This window comes from Streptopelia decaocto (assembly GCF_964273445.1).
Source record: "Streptopelia decaocto genome assembly, chromosome: 2".
Taxonomy (NCBI): domain Eukaryota; kingdom Metazoa; phylum Chordata; class Aves; order Columbiformes; family Columbidae; genus Streptopelia; species Streptopelia decaocto.
Window position 1 is genome coordinate 96488121 of NC_138655.1, and position 17513 is coordinate 96505633.

Consider the following 17513-nt stretch of genomic DNA (forward strand, 5'->3'; position numbering starts at 1 on the left):
AGAGAAAGAGTTATGATTTAGTTTTTCTAGGTACAATGTATAAATGCTATGGCAAACCAAGAAAAATAAAATATGCATGTTTCTAAGACTGATTTGTACTAAGGGGGAAGCACAGCATTCAGTTATTTTATAGTTAGTGTTCAACATTTTCTTTGAGAAAGTAGTCAAGATAAAATTCCTAAACTATGTCACTGCATTTTTGTGAAATAACATGAAAGAACTTCAATAAAATACATATACTTCTAAAAAAAGTAATTGAAAATTAAGTGCAAACTGGAACTGCTTTTCATAAAAACCTGGCATGTAGTTTAAAAAAAAAAAAAGAGAGAGTTTTCACCTAGGACTATGCAATGCATAAAAAACTCTTAAATCCAGAAATTGCTGCAAGCAGCTTGAGTACAGTTTTGATTGTGGGAGTCAGTGACCAAACCTACCCTTTGCACAAGTTAGAAGAATTAACTAGTCACCAGTAGGGAACAAGTTTCCTTATTTCTTAACCTTGAAGTGATGAGTCACAGTTTGATCTTCCCTCTTCCAGTTTACCTAAGACATGACTCAGAATTTACCTTGTTCTCTCCATCTCTACTTTAGTTTTACACGCTGTGCTCTCAAAACGGGGTAACTCCAAACAAATAGGTCAATCAACTATTACTAAAGAACAATAAAATACATTTGCAAGCACACATCAAAAGGGTTATGCATGCAAGGTGTTGAGTGCACAAAGCAGGGCAAGAGAGCAAATGAGATATGCCACCTTTCAGCACCGACACAGGGAAACACTCATTTAACATCTGTCTTGTCACTTTAGGGAACAGACATTGGGAATCTGATGGCACTACAATCGGTTATGTGCCTTTTTGATGTGGATTAAAGATTCATCCTTGCAATTAGATATCACCAGAGACTTATGGGATACCAAGACCTCAAATAAAGTTGGCAGATGACAGGATTTCTCTTCTCCCTTAAAGATTCCCTTAAATCCAGTGTTTTGCCTTCTCAATGTATCAGCCCAGCCACATTGGCCCAAAAAGGATGGGAGGCTGGAAGGAGATGGACATCGCTCCATAAATTCTGTCTCTGTTGTTTCTGAGGGAGAACCTTAAGGGCATCCTTCCAGCCAGGAGCCTGTTTGAATGCTTCCCTATTACCACATGCAATAGATGTAGAACTACCAAACACAGCAGAATGAGCAAGAGAAGGTCCAGCTGCTGCTCATACATGGTAAAACTACCATCAGGGAGTATGTTTTGTGTCTGTGAGTCACCACATTTGTTTAGGTATGTGCATAAAGCTTCAGTGGGCACATATTATTTACAGCTCAGGAAAACAGGTTTTAAGCAAGATTTATGATGCTGACGTGGGCTTCAGCACTTTGGATTGAAAGTTTTTATTAGTACCACTAAAATATTTTTATTTATTCTTAGTTTTTAAAATACACCATGAATATATAATTCACATCCATACTTCATTTTCCAGTTGTTTACTGCTTGGCAGTTTTACATTTGACTGAAGTTTAGGAATTGGTTTATATCTTGAAGCATCAGGACAAAATCAAATAACAGAGTAAATTCAGGTACTATTCTTTCAGTACTGTTATTATATTCAAGCTCATCATTAGATAGGAGTAGCTCCTTTTTCATCAAGAGTGCAGAAAATGCTACCTAGTCTATAACATAAACAACCACCGTCTGTCTTCTTCTACCTCAGTCTCAGCTGGATCTTTATTAACTTTCTTCAGAGAGACACAGCTAATATGCTTCACAGTGCATTTCTGAAGGCACTATTCAGAAAAACATGCTCTCTCACAACTCTGTCTCTGTCTTGTACACACACAGAGCTATAGCATTCCAATTCCATTTATAGGCTTCTTGGTATGTCACGCTCTTTCAAGAAAGGATTTTGTGTATTAAAATAAGTGCAGAAAAAAAATATAGAACTAAGTTTCCCTAAATATATGAGTTGCCATTTCTTCCCCTTCCTCTAATAAAAACTCAAACGTCTCAGAAGAACCTTCCCTCCTTAAATTAAATGCTTAAACCTACCACCTCATACAAAGACGCATGCACACAGACAGCAAAGCCCTTCAGTGTCCTACTCTATGCCTATAAGACAGAGCCTTGGAAGAGGCATTTACAACTTACTGTGCAGTTTACAGAAATTTTTCATACTACTTTACTACTTACTCTGCCTTCAGACATTCAGTTAAACAACTACAGATTATCCCATTGTTTTTAAATCATGCAAAAGCATACCTCCATCTCATAAATGAAATATATAGGGTTAGCTGTCTATAATTTTGTAAAGCATCCTCTACTGCTTCAGCAAAATCAGAGACTACAGTATATATGAAAAACACTGTTCCACAGAAATGCATGGCACATAAAAAGTTGTGCTATTTAAACGGCAGCCACAACCTGCCCCTGCAAGAGAACCCGTAAGACCAGTGCCGACAGCAAAAGCTGATCTCAAGTCTCTCTGCCCAGGTCACCCACTCGCCCACCTCCCAGCTCCCCAGCCACTCACCCCTGCCCAAGCCCTCCCCTCCTGCCTGCTGCAGTGCCCTGGGTGGGAAACACCTTCCAGCTGGGGCATGGAGGCAAATCAGAACAGGGGAAAGGGTGACCCAGAGCTGATGGTTGTGCCCAGTAAGGTGTGAGGAGAGCAACCCACCCCACCTTTCCGAGGAGACCACCAGGGACCAGAGCCACAGCTGCATGGCTCACCAAGCCTGCAAGTGCTCCTCCAGCACGGGTGAGCCACTGCACAGGCTCATCCTCCCAGGCTGCTCTCAGTGCAAGTCTAGCTAACCAAATTCTACCTTCCTAACTAGATAGTGCCTACCAAGAAAACAGCAGAAACAACGAGTCAGTGCAAAAATCACACAGTGTTTATTCCTTCCTTGTAAAAAAGTAGCCGTAGAAAAAGCTTAAGGGAAATAAAATTGCAGGCACTCCCTAGATAACATAAAAATTATTCTCAAAACATACCAAATTTAACTAATACAAATTGACACAGGACCCACCTTGCAGACTCACTCACCCGGAAAAATCTGTAGTGAGAATACCATAATGGAATATGTATATTCGGCTTATGTGGCACAATGTGAGGTATCCCATAGCTACAACAAAGGAGTACCTAAAAACATAACATACGGAACACATAGTTACCAGCACAAGTACCAACAAGAACTAGAATCACTCACACTGGGCTTGGGCTTGTTCAGGGGTAGAGCTTGATTTGTATAAATTAGGTTGTTAACAAGTCTGAAGCTATGTTATAAGATCTGGCAGATGTTTTCAAAGAGGACTGATGTTTTGTGTACTCAGCTGAAACATTACAGAGTTGTCTCCTCACACTGAGGGTGGGGATAAAGAAGAAATAGGATGACTTCAAGTTGGGCATTTCTATTTCAGAGTTTCTAGACTCATATATTATGTTGAAATTTCTGTCTGACTCGAGTGTTTGAAAGTAGGTGATACTGTATGAGTGTTGCTGAAGTTATCCATTGCCTTTTTTATCTGTAAACACTCTTCACTTACCTGTATAACTCTTCTTCAGATCTGCCAGAAACTAAAATACTCTCTTCTGATTTTGTATAAAGGCAAATAATGACATGCAGCCTTATGTTTTCAGCTATAAATACTGAAAGGTGCCCTTCTCCAGAAGAAGCACTCCTTAAGTGGAGCTTGACAAGCTCTGTTTTTCAAGATGATCGCAAAATTATTTTAGGCAGGAAAGGAGCATGACTCTGTCTTAACAGCTGAGAGGTCTGAGCTCTAGAGGTGTTGCAGCATCTCGGTGGGGCAGATGCAGCCTTTACTACAACTAACTTCTCCCTTATTCACCTGAGCAAGAAAGAGGACACTGGGAAGGTAAGGAGCAGATGGATATTCAGAAATAAGACTGACAAATGAAGCAAACTAGACATTGCAACAGGGAGCTGGGACAACAGAATGAAAGGCTAGCATCATATGGACAGGCCAGGACCAGGTCTGCTGGTATCCCCTGCATCAGGAAAAGATAGCCACATGGAGGAGAAGACACAAAGACCTACAAAGGAATGAAACTGCACATCCTGCACACCCAGCAGAGCTGAGACACAGGAGGTCAAGCAGGCTGGTAGCACACACTGACAAGTGGGGTCCCCCCAGACTCGTGGAAAGATTGATCATGGTGGGGATCTAAAGGTGAAATCACACAAGAGGAAAAGTCAGCAGACCTCTGAAAACAATCCAGGCCTTTATAAAATCATGACTGGCTTTAAAAGAAATGAGTTTTTCTTCCCTGAGGACTAATAAACTGCAGTGTGAATGACAGTGATGGATTGCAAGGCAACCTGCAGGTCACACGGCCCACAGCAAACAGCTGGATGAAAGGCAGGCTGAGGGGACATGACAGGTTCTTCAGGAGATTCAGAGCAGAATTTATCTTGTTTTATTTCAGTCAGGCATCCAGTCCAGCCTCAGCAAGATCCTTGGGCTCCCTTTCATCAACAGAGAACAGCGAGCTTCCCTCCAAAAGCAAGTCACCCAGCTCAGACGTGTAACGGTGATAGATGGGATAAAGCATCTAAAGTAAGCCTCAATGCTTAAGTGTAAAGCACCTAGATCAAAAGGGGGGTGGGTAGGAGAGATATACAGAACTGCTGCAGCAGCTGGGAGCATTTCTGATGCTGGATTAATTTGTCCATTTATAGGCCTTGAAGGTTGTTGGCAACCTCACCAGAGAACAAACTAGCAGAAAACAACCAGGGAAAGGACCATTCAGGTTAAATTATGTAGTTTCTGTATTTCATTTATTCACTTCCAGTTGCATTTTGGAGGGAAAAAAGCCATGTTTTGGAGCCCCACTATGAAGGATCCAATGCTCTTACAGGCCCTCTGTATGAAGAGGTCCAGCCCTTAAACTGGTATTTTTCAAGCTTATTCTCAAACAGCTTGAATACATTGTTATTCTGCCAAAACTAATAATGTGGATGTTCTTTTAGTCTCACTGCTATGGCTAGTGGAATACAGTAGAAAAGACCTAACTCAATCTTCCCAGGCCTCCTAAAGCTTTTCAGCACGTTGGATTGATATTTCATATTGATTCAAATCAAGATGTGTCTATCTTGCAGCAGTGACATTATATGAACCTGCGTAATTTGTGTTCAGTGTACAGCTATTTTTTCCATTATAACTAACTGGCTAAACAGTAAGAGTGAGAGGTTCTCCTATTGAAACTGTGCCCATTTCCCTACCACCTTCTCACGTTCTCCAGGAAGACGTAAGTATTGGATGATCCACTCCACAGACTTGGTTCCTCTGATCCACCCTGCATTTTCCACCAAGTCAATGGAAGGGACAATGACCAGGTGACAAGTAATACACATTCTTAGTGCTTTTTCTTTCTGGTGTCTGGATGGCATTTCTTTCATAAATATTGTCCAAATACTTAAAAAAATATTATTAACTACCTCTGGACTTCTGGCCTTTGCACTCTGTGAGGGGGTGGAAAAACCCTCCTTGATTCACACCTGCCTTGCTGGTGCAAAATGCTAGTGACTGCTGTAGACAAGCCTGTCACTTAAGGTTCTTGTTTCTAAACAATCCTAGACAAATCATAAGTGATGGTTCCCATTTGGATATCAGAGAGGGGTCACACCTCAGGAAGAGACAAAGAAGGGTAGACAATTATCTGAGTTTTAGACCCTCAGACAGCCCTGGCCCGGAAGAGGAGAGAAGAAAAGGTTTCCATTTCCCAGCCCACACTGATGTGGATGTGGACATTCAGCAGCAGCTACAGAGACACAATGGAGACAGAAATCACCTGTAACACACCCAAACCAAACGACAGGATTAACCACATGCTCTTACAGAAGCCAACACAAAAGGAAAAAAAGTAGGAAGAACAGCCAGCTCATCCTTCTAGCCTCCTATAAAGAAGCAGTTTCACAAATTAAAACTCCTAGTTACGCAGACTGATGGGAAGCAAAGAAGTCCACCTACACAATTTTAAAAACTCCCACCTACTGACCTCTAACAGAGAGTATGGTACCCACATGAGAAGGCTCAGTGACTGAGCACAGAAGTTTTTCCACATGAACTTTCTCTTACTCAGTAAAAGAAGCAGATGTAACTACCACGTAGTTTTCATTTTCGTATGAAAATGCTTTTGTCTTTTAGCCAGGAAGGCACTCATTTGATAAAGCACTTTTAGGAGTCCTAGGTGTCTTCCTTCCTCTGAGACGTGTATAGGCAAAAGAAAGATCCCATGGTTGAGAACTTGTCATGGTGCTGTAAACTTCTGCTTCAAAGCAGTGACATTTCTGGTACTTTCTACTTTTTCAAGCTCAAAGCCCAGTACCAAATGCAAGACTTAATTTCATAGAACACAAAGTTAAGCTGCCACAGCGACCTTATTTGAATTACCTAACTCAAGAGTAAGTGGAAAATACCTAAAGGCCAAACAGCAAGGGGGAAAACACATTACAAACGATTAACAAAAGCAATCCTCAAGGACACAAGACCAAGGAGAATATGACTTCATTATGTTTAGGAAACTAGAGGTTAGGGCATAAATTGTTAAGCCTGTGAAAGCTGACTTCTGAGGCCAGTAATTTCATAGTGAAATGCAATATATCAACATAAAACCCACAAATTGAGATTACAGCTGTTTCTGTAACTAAATGGACAAAGCTCCTGCAAATAACTGGGAAAGGCAGGAAAAAAAGAGAATGTGGCCCTAAAAAATCCTCATGCATCTCCATGAAAGGAGAGAAGTTGTCAGTGGGGCAGCCACATCAGCTCACCTGTGGATGTTGGGAATACTCGCCATATTCATAATGCCATAGTTCATCATCACCAGGACAAAAAGATGAATGGAATACCTTGAAAACAACAAAGTGAGTATTTAGATAATTTCTGCATGACCTGGAGTGGTAGCTGTTCAGAGCAATGGAATATTTTTCCATGCAAATGCCATGAATGCCATGTCATATCAGGGTATCAGTAAACAGGGATTATCACAATGACATCTTTATACCCTGAATATCCTACATAGATTAATACTATCAAGTAGAGATTGTCAATGTGTTTCATTCGGAGAAAGAGCAGCCTGGTTCAAAATGCTCGTTCAAACTGGAGGTGTTTTTTCCAAAAGAGGTATCTTCACAGCAGACTGGTGTGGCTTTAACTTCCAGAACAAACATTACAGATTAAATATTTCACTTACAAATATTTTCATGGCTCATTTTACTTTGAGGGTTTGGGACGGTTATGCTGGCTAGGATTTCTTTTTTTTTTAGCATAACATAGAAACTGCCTTAAGACTAAAAAGATGTAATCAAGAAAAGACAATAAGAATTTAAAAAATATTTTTACCCAGGCCTTGTCTACATGGTGACTAAATACTCACCACCCAAAGCAGAAGACAGCAAAGTATATTCCAAAGAGGGTGGCAAATGCATGGCGAACAGCAGAGCTGGCATGACTGGGACCCAAGTAAACACGAAACCAAAACGCAGCCAAAAGTGCAAACAGTTGGCAGGCTACAAAATTGATCTGTAAAAGACAAACAAAACACAAAAGGATTGTGATTCATGGATGATGGGGGGGAAGGAGTCTCTCCATTCTCAAAACAAGAAAGAGCAGAGCCAGGAAAAGAGGTGGACAGGGGAGTGAGCGCAATGAATCTTTTGTTTCTTAGCATTCTCACTGGTGAGCAGAAGCGGTAACTTTCCTTGGCCAGCGATGGATGGGATTAAACAAGCATGTAGCCAGCCGAAGCCTCAGACAGAAGAGCAGGCTGCTGCTGCTGCCACAGGTACAGGCAGGCTCTCCCCAGGGCAGGGCTCTGCTCTGCTGCCAGCCCAGCCCAGGGCAGGGATATCACCCCCCTCTCTGTCCTCCTGGTAGGAGACAGAGGCCAGGAAGCAGACCGGTACTCCAAAGCATTGCCCCGGTGCCCGACGTTCTGCACAAAACCCAAAACAGAGGCAAAATCAACAATCCTGATGTGATGCTGTTTCACAAGCAAGAACTGGACAGCCTTCTTAGCTGAAATGCTCTACTCGACAGCATCCTCCACGCGGGCCTTTCAATTTACCAATTTTTGCAGTTGAAGAGTGCAAATAAAACAACTTTTCTCTACCATAATGCAGACAGCTAAAGGAAAACGCTCCTCAATTTTTCTTCGGCTATTGCATGTCTCTATAGAGCCTGGGAAGCAGTTTGGCCCCACTGTAAGGAGGCAGAAATGGCAGTAGGAGCACAAGACAAGCATATGCTGAGGGCAAGCAGTCCATGACTAGAGTCTACTATCAGACACAAGACAAGCAAAAGCTTCGGTATCCTCAGAGCAAAACTGGCACCAAGCTGCCTCCTTCAAGGCACCTTCTCTTTGACAAACTGAGCAAAAGTTCCAGAAGTCGTAAGAGCAACAGAGCTCAGGAGCTGTCTCCAACAGAGGAATGCAGCAATAGGTTATGCAAGCCTGGATCCTAGACAGCTGAAGTTAAATTCATTTACTCTGCTGCAGCCCTTTCCTTTCATTCTTTTTCTTTTCTTTTTTTAACAAAACAAAAAACAAACAAACAAAACAACAACAACAACAAAAGACTAATTCACCCTGACTTTCCAGCAGCAAGTCATCCTAGAATGAGTAAAACTAAATAGGCTGATAGGCTGCACCACATAAGCAATAACTTGAATAAGAGGATTATCCAAAGTCTGGGCCAGGGTGATATATCTCACTGAGAAATGCTCTGACATGTTGGATGTCCAGAGGAGATGGTTGGATTTGGCCAGGCTTCTTGTTAAAAACATTTACAATGTGTTTAACATGACACTACAGCCCAAAACTACTTTTATTCTGGTGGACTATATCCAAGGTGGTGCTGTTCAAGCAAATGCTTTTAGTAAAGGTTTGTTGGCTACATTGTTGCAGTTCCTTTATTTCAGTGATGCAGGCACCCATGCAAAAGAATCTAAATGCTTAGATATGCTGAATTTCAGTTCTTTGGGGCAGAGACAATATCAATTAATTTCTTGTTCATGTAAGCAACCAGCATTTATAACAGACGGTATCAGAGAACTATATACAAAAGCAAGTAATTAGCAATGTCTTATTATGACAATATTTTATACTTTATTTAAATAAGACAATTCTTATTTTCTGTGCAAAATTTAGAAAGTAAGAGGAAAAAATTGCACTGGTCTCACAAAACCCAGATGCTGTAGTACAAATTCCAAACTCTCATATGGTCTATTACCACACAGTTACACTCAAAACACTAACTCCCACTTTCTCTCTTCCCACAGCCAAAGGTACAACAGAAGTGGCTAAGAGAGGCCATCCCCTATAGAGCTGCTCCAACTGCATCCTTTCTGAGCAAGTTTCCAAGACTGATGGATGCTAATTCACCAATGCCAATTCAGTAAACCTTAATCCCATCTCAGCCTGCTCTCAGTTAGGGCCATATCAGTACATCCAGTGAAGCTCAACTGTGTGGTATGCAGAGCCTCTCTGACGCAGTATAGCAGAGGAAAGTGCAAAGACTCCAAGAAACCTGATGTGGCTGATTGTTTAAAAGACAATACTCCCTTTCTGTGCAGCATCAGTCATGGAAGCTTTATACCAGTAAAAACCATCAAGATAAGCAAGCCTTTGCTTTTTACTTTCATCCAATTCTTGTACGTTCAGTTCAAGATTGTTAAAAACGCTGGGACTTCAGAGGCTCACACAAACAGCAAAATGCCAGATCCCACCATAGGCACACTTGTGGTAGTATTTACATAGGTAAGGCAGGTAGCCCCAGCAGCAGCAGAAAGGAAGCAGCAGAGACTGCATCACAAGCCAATATGCAGTACAGAACAGCACAGCAGCCTTGCACACATACGCTGTTGCTTGCCTGTCCTATCAGTTCTTCTGAGCACGTGTTACCTGTGCTACTTGGATTAAACTTAGCACAGGTACACCAGCCAGGCCACTATCACATCTTCATTTTGTTTTGCAAATTAACCAAGATGATTTCTTCTCTGTGCTGGTTTTGCAGGAGTTGGGGTAAATCCTTGTATAAAAGCAAAAGTACACACTAGCGTTACATTTCAATCAGCCTTCAATCTATAATATAAGGGTTGTTTCTGCACAGCAGCCAAACACCACAGATCCGATGTACTCAGCAAGCAATACTAGTTTTCATTTACCTTTTTTGTACTGAATTAAGTTAAAAAGTACTTTACAGAGGAACAGCTACAGAACGCCACTAGAAGTTACAGCTTTGACTCAAAAACCTAAAGATTAACTATCCTTTTAAGGATCTGTAAATGACAGTGACGGTGTCGAAGAGACACAAGCACACATTAGGATTGGCGAGTGTCATTTGAACATTATGTGACCTCCCACAATAGCATAAAGGAAGTGAGAAGGCTGCACCCAATGCATTGCTTAGGAGATCAACTCCCAGATACCAAAAAAATGCAGTCTGAAATGCAGAAAGATAAGACTTTTGCTCACCGGCTGAGAACATTCATGCCTTTGCCCTCCTCAACTGCAGCCACCATAACTCTTCAGCAGCTTTCCAGGTTCTGCTCCTCCATGGCCACGTTTTTCTGACATACAGCACTGCTGTATTTGTTTTTCTTTGTCTGCCATTAAGGCTTTCAGGATTTTTTTTTGTACTTACAGTAACACGTACACATTACAAACCACATGATCATTTTTAAAGGATTCAACAGCAGAGGGGTTTGGAGAGGTATACCACTGAACAATAAAGCCAAGTAAATACAATATCTACTGATCAAATCTTTCTGCCATCCATTAGGTATTTAGTACATGTTGGAAAAAAAATAAAGGGAAATAGTATTGGAGATTACTTCTTGTATCTGTCCACCTATAAACCTGCACTTAGAATCTGAATGCACCAAAATTATCTCTGATTTCTGTGGGGTTCAATTTGAAGACCAAAACTTAGTGGTGCAGAGCTTACTGCAAGGTCTAGTGCATAGTTTACTGCAAAATTGACTTTTAGACGTGACGAGTAATTGCGGAATACTTCTGCAGATCAATCACTTTTGAGTTTACCTGAGCCAAGCTGAAAGCGTGGATAAAGCAGGGCAAATCTTTTCTTAACTATAACCTTCCAAAGAGATGCAGGGAAGTTGTTTGTGTCTTGACTGTGAGGAATGTAACACAAATGTCAAGACACCAGTAAAACCGTGGTGCTGCTTTCCAAGTGCTGAGAAAAGTGGTTTTGCCTGGCAGGATGAACTCCATATTCAAAACTGAGCACTAATTTTGGTACCAGAACAGGTCTGGTCTGTTCTCCACAGAGTAATAGAGGGATACAATAGCTTTTTACAGGGCTACCACCTCTATTCAGTTATTTATAGGTATTTTAAACACATGCAGAGCATTCACCTCTGTACACATGCAGACTGCCGGTTCATTTGACAGTCACTTTACTGTACTCCATTTAACATTATTTTTTTTTCTTCACTCTACATATTTATGATACCTAAGTAAAACAGAGCCTTAAGATTTTAAGAAATATTGTACTGCATCACAAATGAAGTAACAGTCCCACTTTCCTCCCTTTCCAAGGAGGAAAGGATTCATATTATTCCCTTTTGGTTATTTCCACTGTTGCTAGAAACACTTTGTAAACAGCAAATTGAGGGCTTCTGAGCACTAATGAATGGTGTCCACACAAAAATAACATGGAAACAGAAATTATATGAGAATTAACTTCCTCATTCCAACCCACCATTATAAGTCATTTAACCCACATTTTGAGCTAGTCACATCAATTCAGTGCTGCAATCGATTTTTTTTTCATATCTGGTTTCAACTTTCCTAGTAGAAAAGAAACACCTTTGCTTTTCACAGTCATTTTCTTCCATGCTTTAGCAAATAAGACCTAAGAAAATTAGGAATCAGAGCACATAATACATTGCCAAAACAAGATACTATCTTACTTTCATTTTCCCTGATGAAACATGGGAAGACAGAAAGGCAGCCTCATCACAGTATCCTGCACCGACATCTGGAAGACGTGTCTCTGAGTCACAGCCAGCTGAAGACAGCCTTGCAATGCAGAAACAAGGTATTTGCACTTTGGGAGAGAAAATCTGGAACAGCTCCAGCCCAACTGGGTTGATGGTTATTGTTGTCTGGTTAAGGAATTCTTTAATATCTGATAGTCTCAAATTTAAAAGGCCAGATGGATCCAGAGCATGTAAACATAAGGTATGAACAACAAGAAAAAAAAAATAAACTGCAGTTCCTCCCTTTATCCATTCAAAATCTGTAGTAGCAATAACTCAAAGTGATGCTTAGACGGCAAATCTGTGTTTTATACAAAGCTGGCAACCAGGTCAAACCAACCAACAAAGCACCTATGATGTTGCCATGAGAATAATCAAACATAATGGCTTTGGGATCTCCCTATTCTATTATGCTGAAATCAAAGTCCTTAAAGTACATAAAAGGTTCATTCCATCTGCCTCAAGCTTTTGCACCTTCTTCCATTTTTAACAGTGTGAAAACAATTCAGCAAATGTTTGACTGGTACTGTAGGAAGGAGAAATACTAACTCCTAGGGATCCAGAGTCACCTTTTCAGTCACCTCCATGAACAGGCAGGGCATATTACACAGGGAAGTCACCTCTTCAACTTGCTAACTATTCTCGGAGGAAGACCACAAAATGTTTTGCTTTATCTTTTATTGGGTCCCATTAACCATCTGGGAGTGGGCACTTTTAAGGGCAACAGCCAGATGGCAAGTCACAAAATAAAAGCTCCAAATACCTGGCATTAAATACATGTCTCTCAAAATCGCGGCATTTGGAGGACATGAGCCCATTGCTGATTACACTGAGTGGCAACTATGATCCCCTTTTGTTCCTGGTGGCAAATTGGCTCCATGGCGGAGGTTTAAAAAAAAAGGAGCAATTTGTCAAATTCCTCTTAACATGAAAGTCATGGAGCCATCGTGCATTTCTAAAAGGAGACAGGTAAATGTCTCATCCGGTGCACTGGAAAATTACTGAAAAAAAAAAAAACACACTAAAGAAATCTTACAGGGAGAAAATGGGAAGTTCTCTTCCTAGCTAGAAGTTCTTGAGATGGGAACAGAGAATACAAGAGGAGGGAAAACCTGGCTTTATAGTCTCCCACCAAATCATCACAGTCTTTGTCACCACACAGTATATATAGTTCAGGGTAGGCCACTAATCACCCACTTCAGGAAGTTTCAATTCCCCTCATCCCACAAGTGAATCTGCACATTTCCCTATTTAAAGAAGTGGTAACAGACATTTGAGGGTTACTAGATCACCTTCTAGGAAAAGATAATAAGCAAGATTAAGCACATAGTCTGTTATTCTAGTGCTTTTAACATGTTCCTTATAGTTAAGTATCAGGAAGAAAAATCCTGCATTCTGTTTTGACCACAAAAATATTTTGCTTTTCCTTTACTACTTTTTTCCTCCCTTATACTTGCAGAAAAACTGATCTCACTTTCCAAAAATCTAGGAGGATATAACAAATTGACCACACAGTTTTCTCCACTCTCCAAGTGGCAATTAAGTCTATTACCCAGTCCTCTGTAAGCAAAGTTCCTATTAATGCTATAATTCATTCACTATGAAAATCACCACACGAAAAATCACACTGCTGACTTGTCACTCGCTTGATGACAAGGTGCTGATGTATCCCAAACAGCACATAGCCTTTGGACAAAAAGCAGGCATGTAGCACATTCATACATGATCACAAACAGAGGTAGAAGTGTGTTATGACACAGCCAAACTGCCAGAATATTCCCAGCTAGCATCCAGGTCCGTTCCCACTTCGGTGTGCAGCAGATGATGCAGACTGTCCTCAGATTACAGATTTCGCAGAAGACACCTTTACTTTTATCCCAGGCCTTGCGCTTATCACCCAAATGAGAGAATAAGGCTTTAAATCTGCATTTCATCTGCTGAACAACAGACAGTGTACAGAGGCCTCCCACGGTGGCTCAGCATAAAGACGAAGTTGGAACCCATGGTCAAGATACTCTGTGTTTGCTGCTATCTACTAATGAGCCGCTGAGCATAAGTTTAGGAGGCTGCTACAAGTGTTTTATCTAGTATAATAAATTAGACTTTTTCCTCTATTCACTAACCACGGATCACCAAACAGCTGTTCTCAGTATTCGGAAAAGCATAAGAAACCATGTTAACAGGAACTACTGACAGCAACTCCTTCTCAAGTCAAACCACTGTCTAAGGAGTCCAACAGTGCTTGGGCAGCATTTTGGAAAACGGATGGCATAATTGTGGGAAACTGCAGCAGGTCTGTGGAATCCTTGACAGAAAATATGGGAGTAGAGATCAGCCTTGAAGATATTAAGATTTACTCTTGAGAAGGATGGGAGTAAAGGAGTATCCGGAGAGAGGAGAGATGTACCCGTGAGAGAGAAGGGGATAGAAGAATAACATGGATGATAGAAAAATTAACCAATGAGATGTTAGTGCTGTAACTTGTAACCAATAGTGAAGAGACACATGAATTGGTAAAACTGTATAAAAATGCACTTGTGGCAATAAATGGCATCTACTACTTTTATCCTGGAAGAACTTGGTCTATGTCGTTTGTCCGTCGCAACCATGACACATAATGAAGCATTCCACTTTGCCAGAGATCAGTCACATTTTCCAGGACGGTGTGTTTCTTGCAAGGAATAAAGTAAGAGCTGCAAAAGTGCAATAACTTCGTTTATCTGTTTAAAAGATTATTTTGCACGTATAACCAAAGACACCTGGCAAAAAACATGTTAAAGTTCACTTTGCTGGAGTCATTTCTACTTTGATGTGAAAAAAGAGACCTGCTGTTAGGATAGCATTTCCTAACATCCAAATTGTGATATTTAAAATGGGTGTGTTAAGAATGAGAGATGGAATATTCTTTAATAAGATCATCTCAAAGATATCTGATACTTACTGAAATTTTTCAAAATATTTTGATCTTCCAGGCTATTTTTATGAACCATAAGAACAAATATTCTCTGCAGAGAGCGCTTAACTCCACACAGGGAGGGGACAAACACCCCCAAAAAGCAGGACAGTATCACAGAAACCATGTCAAGCTTCCCACTGCTAGAATTTTTACTTCCACAAAGAAAAAGGATTTGTGTATCCTCATCTGTGCAGCTCCACTTATTGCCCACAGTGGTACCACTTTGCAGAGAACTCAGTTCACTGAAAGCCAGCACAAACAGGCGTTTGTGACAAAACCCTAACTGACTGTCACTTGCAAGCTGCTGTATTTTCTGTCTACAGCCAGGCACTGTGAATAGCAAACAGCATGGATGACAGAGGAAATTAATTCATTTACACTGGGGAACTACCAGTACAAGTACTGAAAAGTCACATCTCCAATGTTATACTGATACAACTCACTTATCTGACTTCGTATTGTAGGGGTCCTGCAGCAGAGTTTGAGGGGGCAGAAGCAAAGGTTTGAAAATAGAATTTCTCTCACAGGAAAGAGAGCGAGAAAAGCATATATGAATGACTAATTTTCAGAAGCAACACTAAGTTCTCGTAGCCCTGGCTTTTTTGTTGCTGTTGCATGCAGAATATGGAGTTGGTAAAGTAATACTCTACTGACAGTATTTGGCCTGTTGTGCTGTTTTCCTGGGTAAATTCTGCTGTTTCCCTACTTACAGGGTCAAATATCCTTCCATGATTTAGACTATAAACTTGAAACAGATGTTCTTTCTGGATTACTCCTATGAAGCCACTAGCAGAATAATCACTAGCAGGACACACAAATATAGCTATAGAACAGATTAAATTAAAAAAAAAAAAACAAACAAAAAAACAAAAACAAAAAAAAACAACATTTAACTCAAAAGGAAGCTTGAGAAGTCAAATCTACATCGTAATGCTAAGTCACACACCCATATATTTACCTTTGATGGCTGATAAATTTAACGTGTGGACCTGATCCAAATACAACCTGCTGTCAACAGCTCTTACATTGACCTGTAATGACTCTGCATGTTGAACAGATTTTTAAGTAGTGATCATTTATGCGCAGCAATGTTCTGCCACTACCTGTAACTCAGTAATTAGTGTTCTCTCAGTAAGCAATGCCAAAACATAGCATCAGCAAATTCCGTTGTACCTGGGATAGACAGCACTAATTTTATCTGCAATAGAAGAAGCAGTAAAATCAAACCAGCCGGAGCCTTTAGTCATTCAGGTGCGGTTCTTTTTAAACCAGAATGCCTTCGGGTTTTTAGGAAAGCTGCTTCATTTCTTCAGCCTACTTAGCAATGAAGTAGAGTGCTAATCACCGTACCTTTAAACCAAGAAGAGTACTTTAAAAAGAATAATTTGATATACTTCTGTGCAGGTATACTATCACATGGTATAACATGTCAGACATGTCTAGAGGCAAAACTACAGCCAGAAGGTCAGAGTATAGAAAATATTTCAACAAGAAAAAAGAGGAGTGAAATGCTGTTATCCAAATGGGAATTTTTACAGGAAAAAAATATAAATAAATAAAATAAAACACAAACACCAGGACTACCAGTCTTGCCTTTCCAAAGGCTTCCACAGGAAGTAGAAAGTCATTGGGATCTTGTACTTCTCAAAGGAAAGATGGCATCTCGTACTGTCCAACCTCTTTGCTTATGCGTAGATTCGTACTGATGCAGGAGGAACAGACTGACCTTATCATGGCATTACTTCATCACTCCAGCTCTTCTCACAGGGTCCGCTCAGAAGACCCGATTTAAGCTTATGTAAAGTTAGGAGACAGACGCTGAAGTGAAAATGAACAGAAACAAGGAAAACAACCACAGGAGAATAAAACAACAAAGCAGAGACCTGAGTGCCTGCAAAGCCTCCTCTGAAAGTCCCTAGAGCTCCAGGAACCTCCCCTGTGTTAAGGACATCATAGCACTGGTTCTCACCTTTCTTTGCCACCTGTAGGGCTCAGGCAAATAGCTGGAGCTTGGATCCTTAGTTTTCATAATCATCCACTAAATACAACAGTTACCTATCTTTTTCCCAGAAATGATTTATTGAATAATAGATATTGTTCCCCACTGGTCTTTCAGACCTGGTGAGCACTTCCAAACCCCAAACTATTTTCACATAACCTCTCAAGAGCATTCCTCAACTCCTGCTCTCCAACACTGTCACCTCACCCACCACAGACAGAGGGTCAGCAACACAAAAGAAGCAGGAATGAGACAGGTTTCATCAGCTGTGATTCAGCTCAAGTTCACCAGCCTCAAGCACTAACTGCACCATAAATTTCTGTTTGTTTTCTACTTTTGTATTCTTCAATAAATAACTTCAAAGTAGCAGTAGCAAGAGTAGCATCAACACAGATACACATTTTTCCCCCAGATTTAAAGGTTAAATTTAAAAAAAAATTAGAACACAGCACAACACAGCAAGTCACCTTTTCACTTTGGCTATGTAATTGATCTAAGTACATAGTTGATTTATTCAAAGTGCAAAGAAGGAAGA

General features: G+C 40.6%; 1 protein-coding gene across 3 annotated transcripts in view; it reads right to left on the bottom strand.

Annotated features, from left to right (window-relative positions):
* MBOAT1 (membrane bound glycerophospholipid O-acyltransferase 1) overlaps positions 1–17513 on the bottom strand; it is a 55569-nt gene that overhangs the window by 23439 nt on the left and 14617 nt on the right. For all 3 annotated transcript variants that reach the window (XM_082046842.1, XM_082046841.1, XM_082046843.1), the window contains exons 2-4: positions 7396–7541; positions 6791–6868; positions 3040–3135 (exon numbers count right to left, since the gene is read on the bottom strand). In XM_082046842.1, the coding sequence (XP_081902968.1) occupies positions 3040–3135; positions 6791–6868; positions 7396–7541 (320 nt within the window). The remainder of the gene's footprint in view (positions 1–3039; positions 3136–6790; positions 6869–7395; positions 7542–17513) is intronic.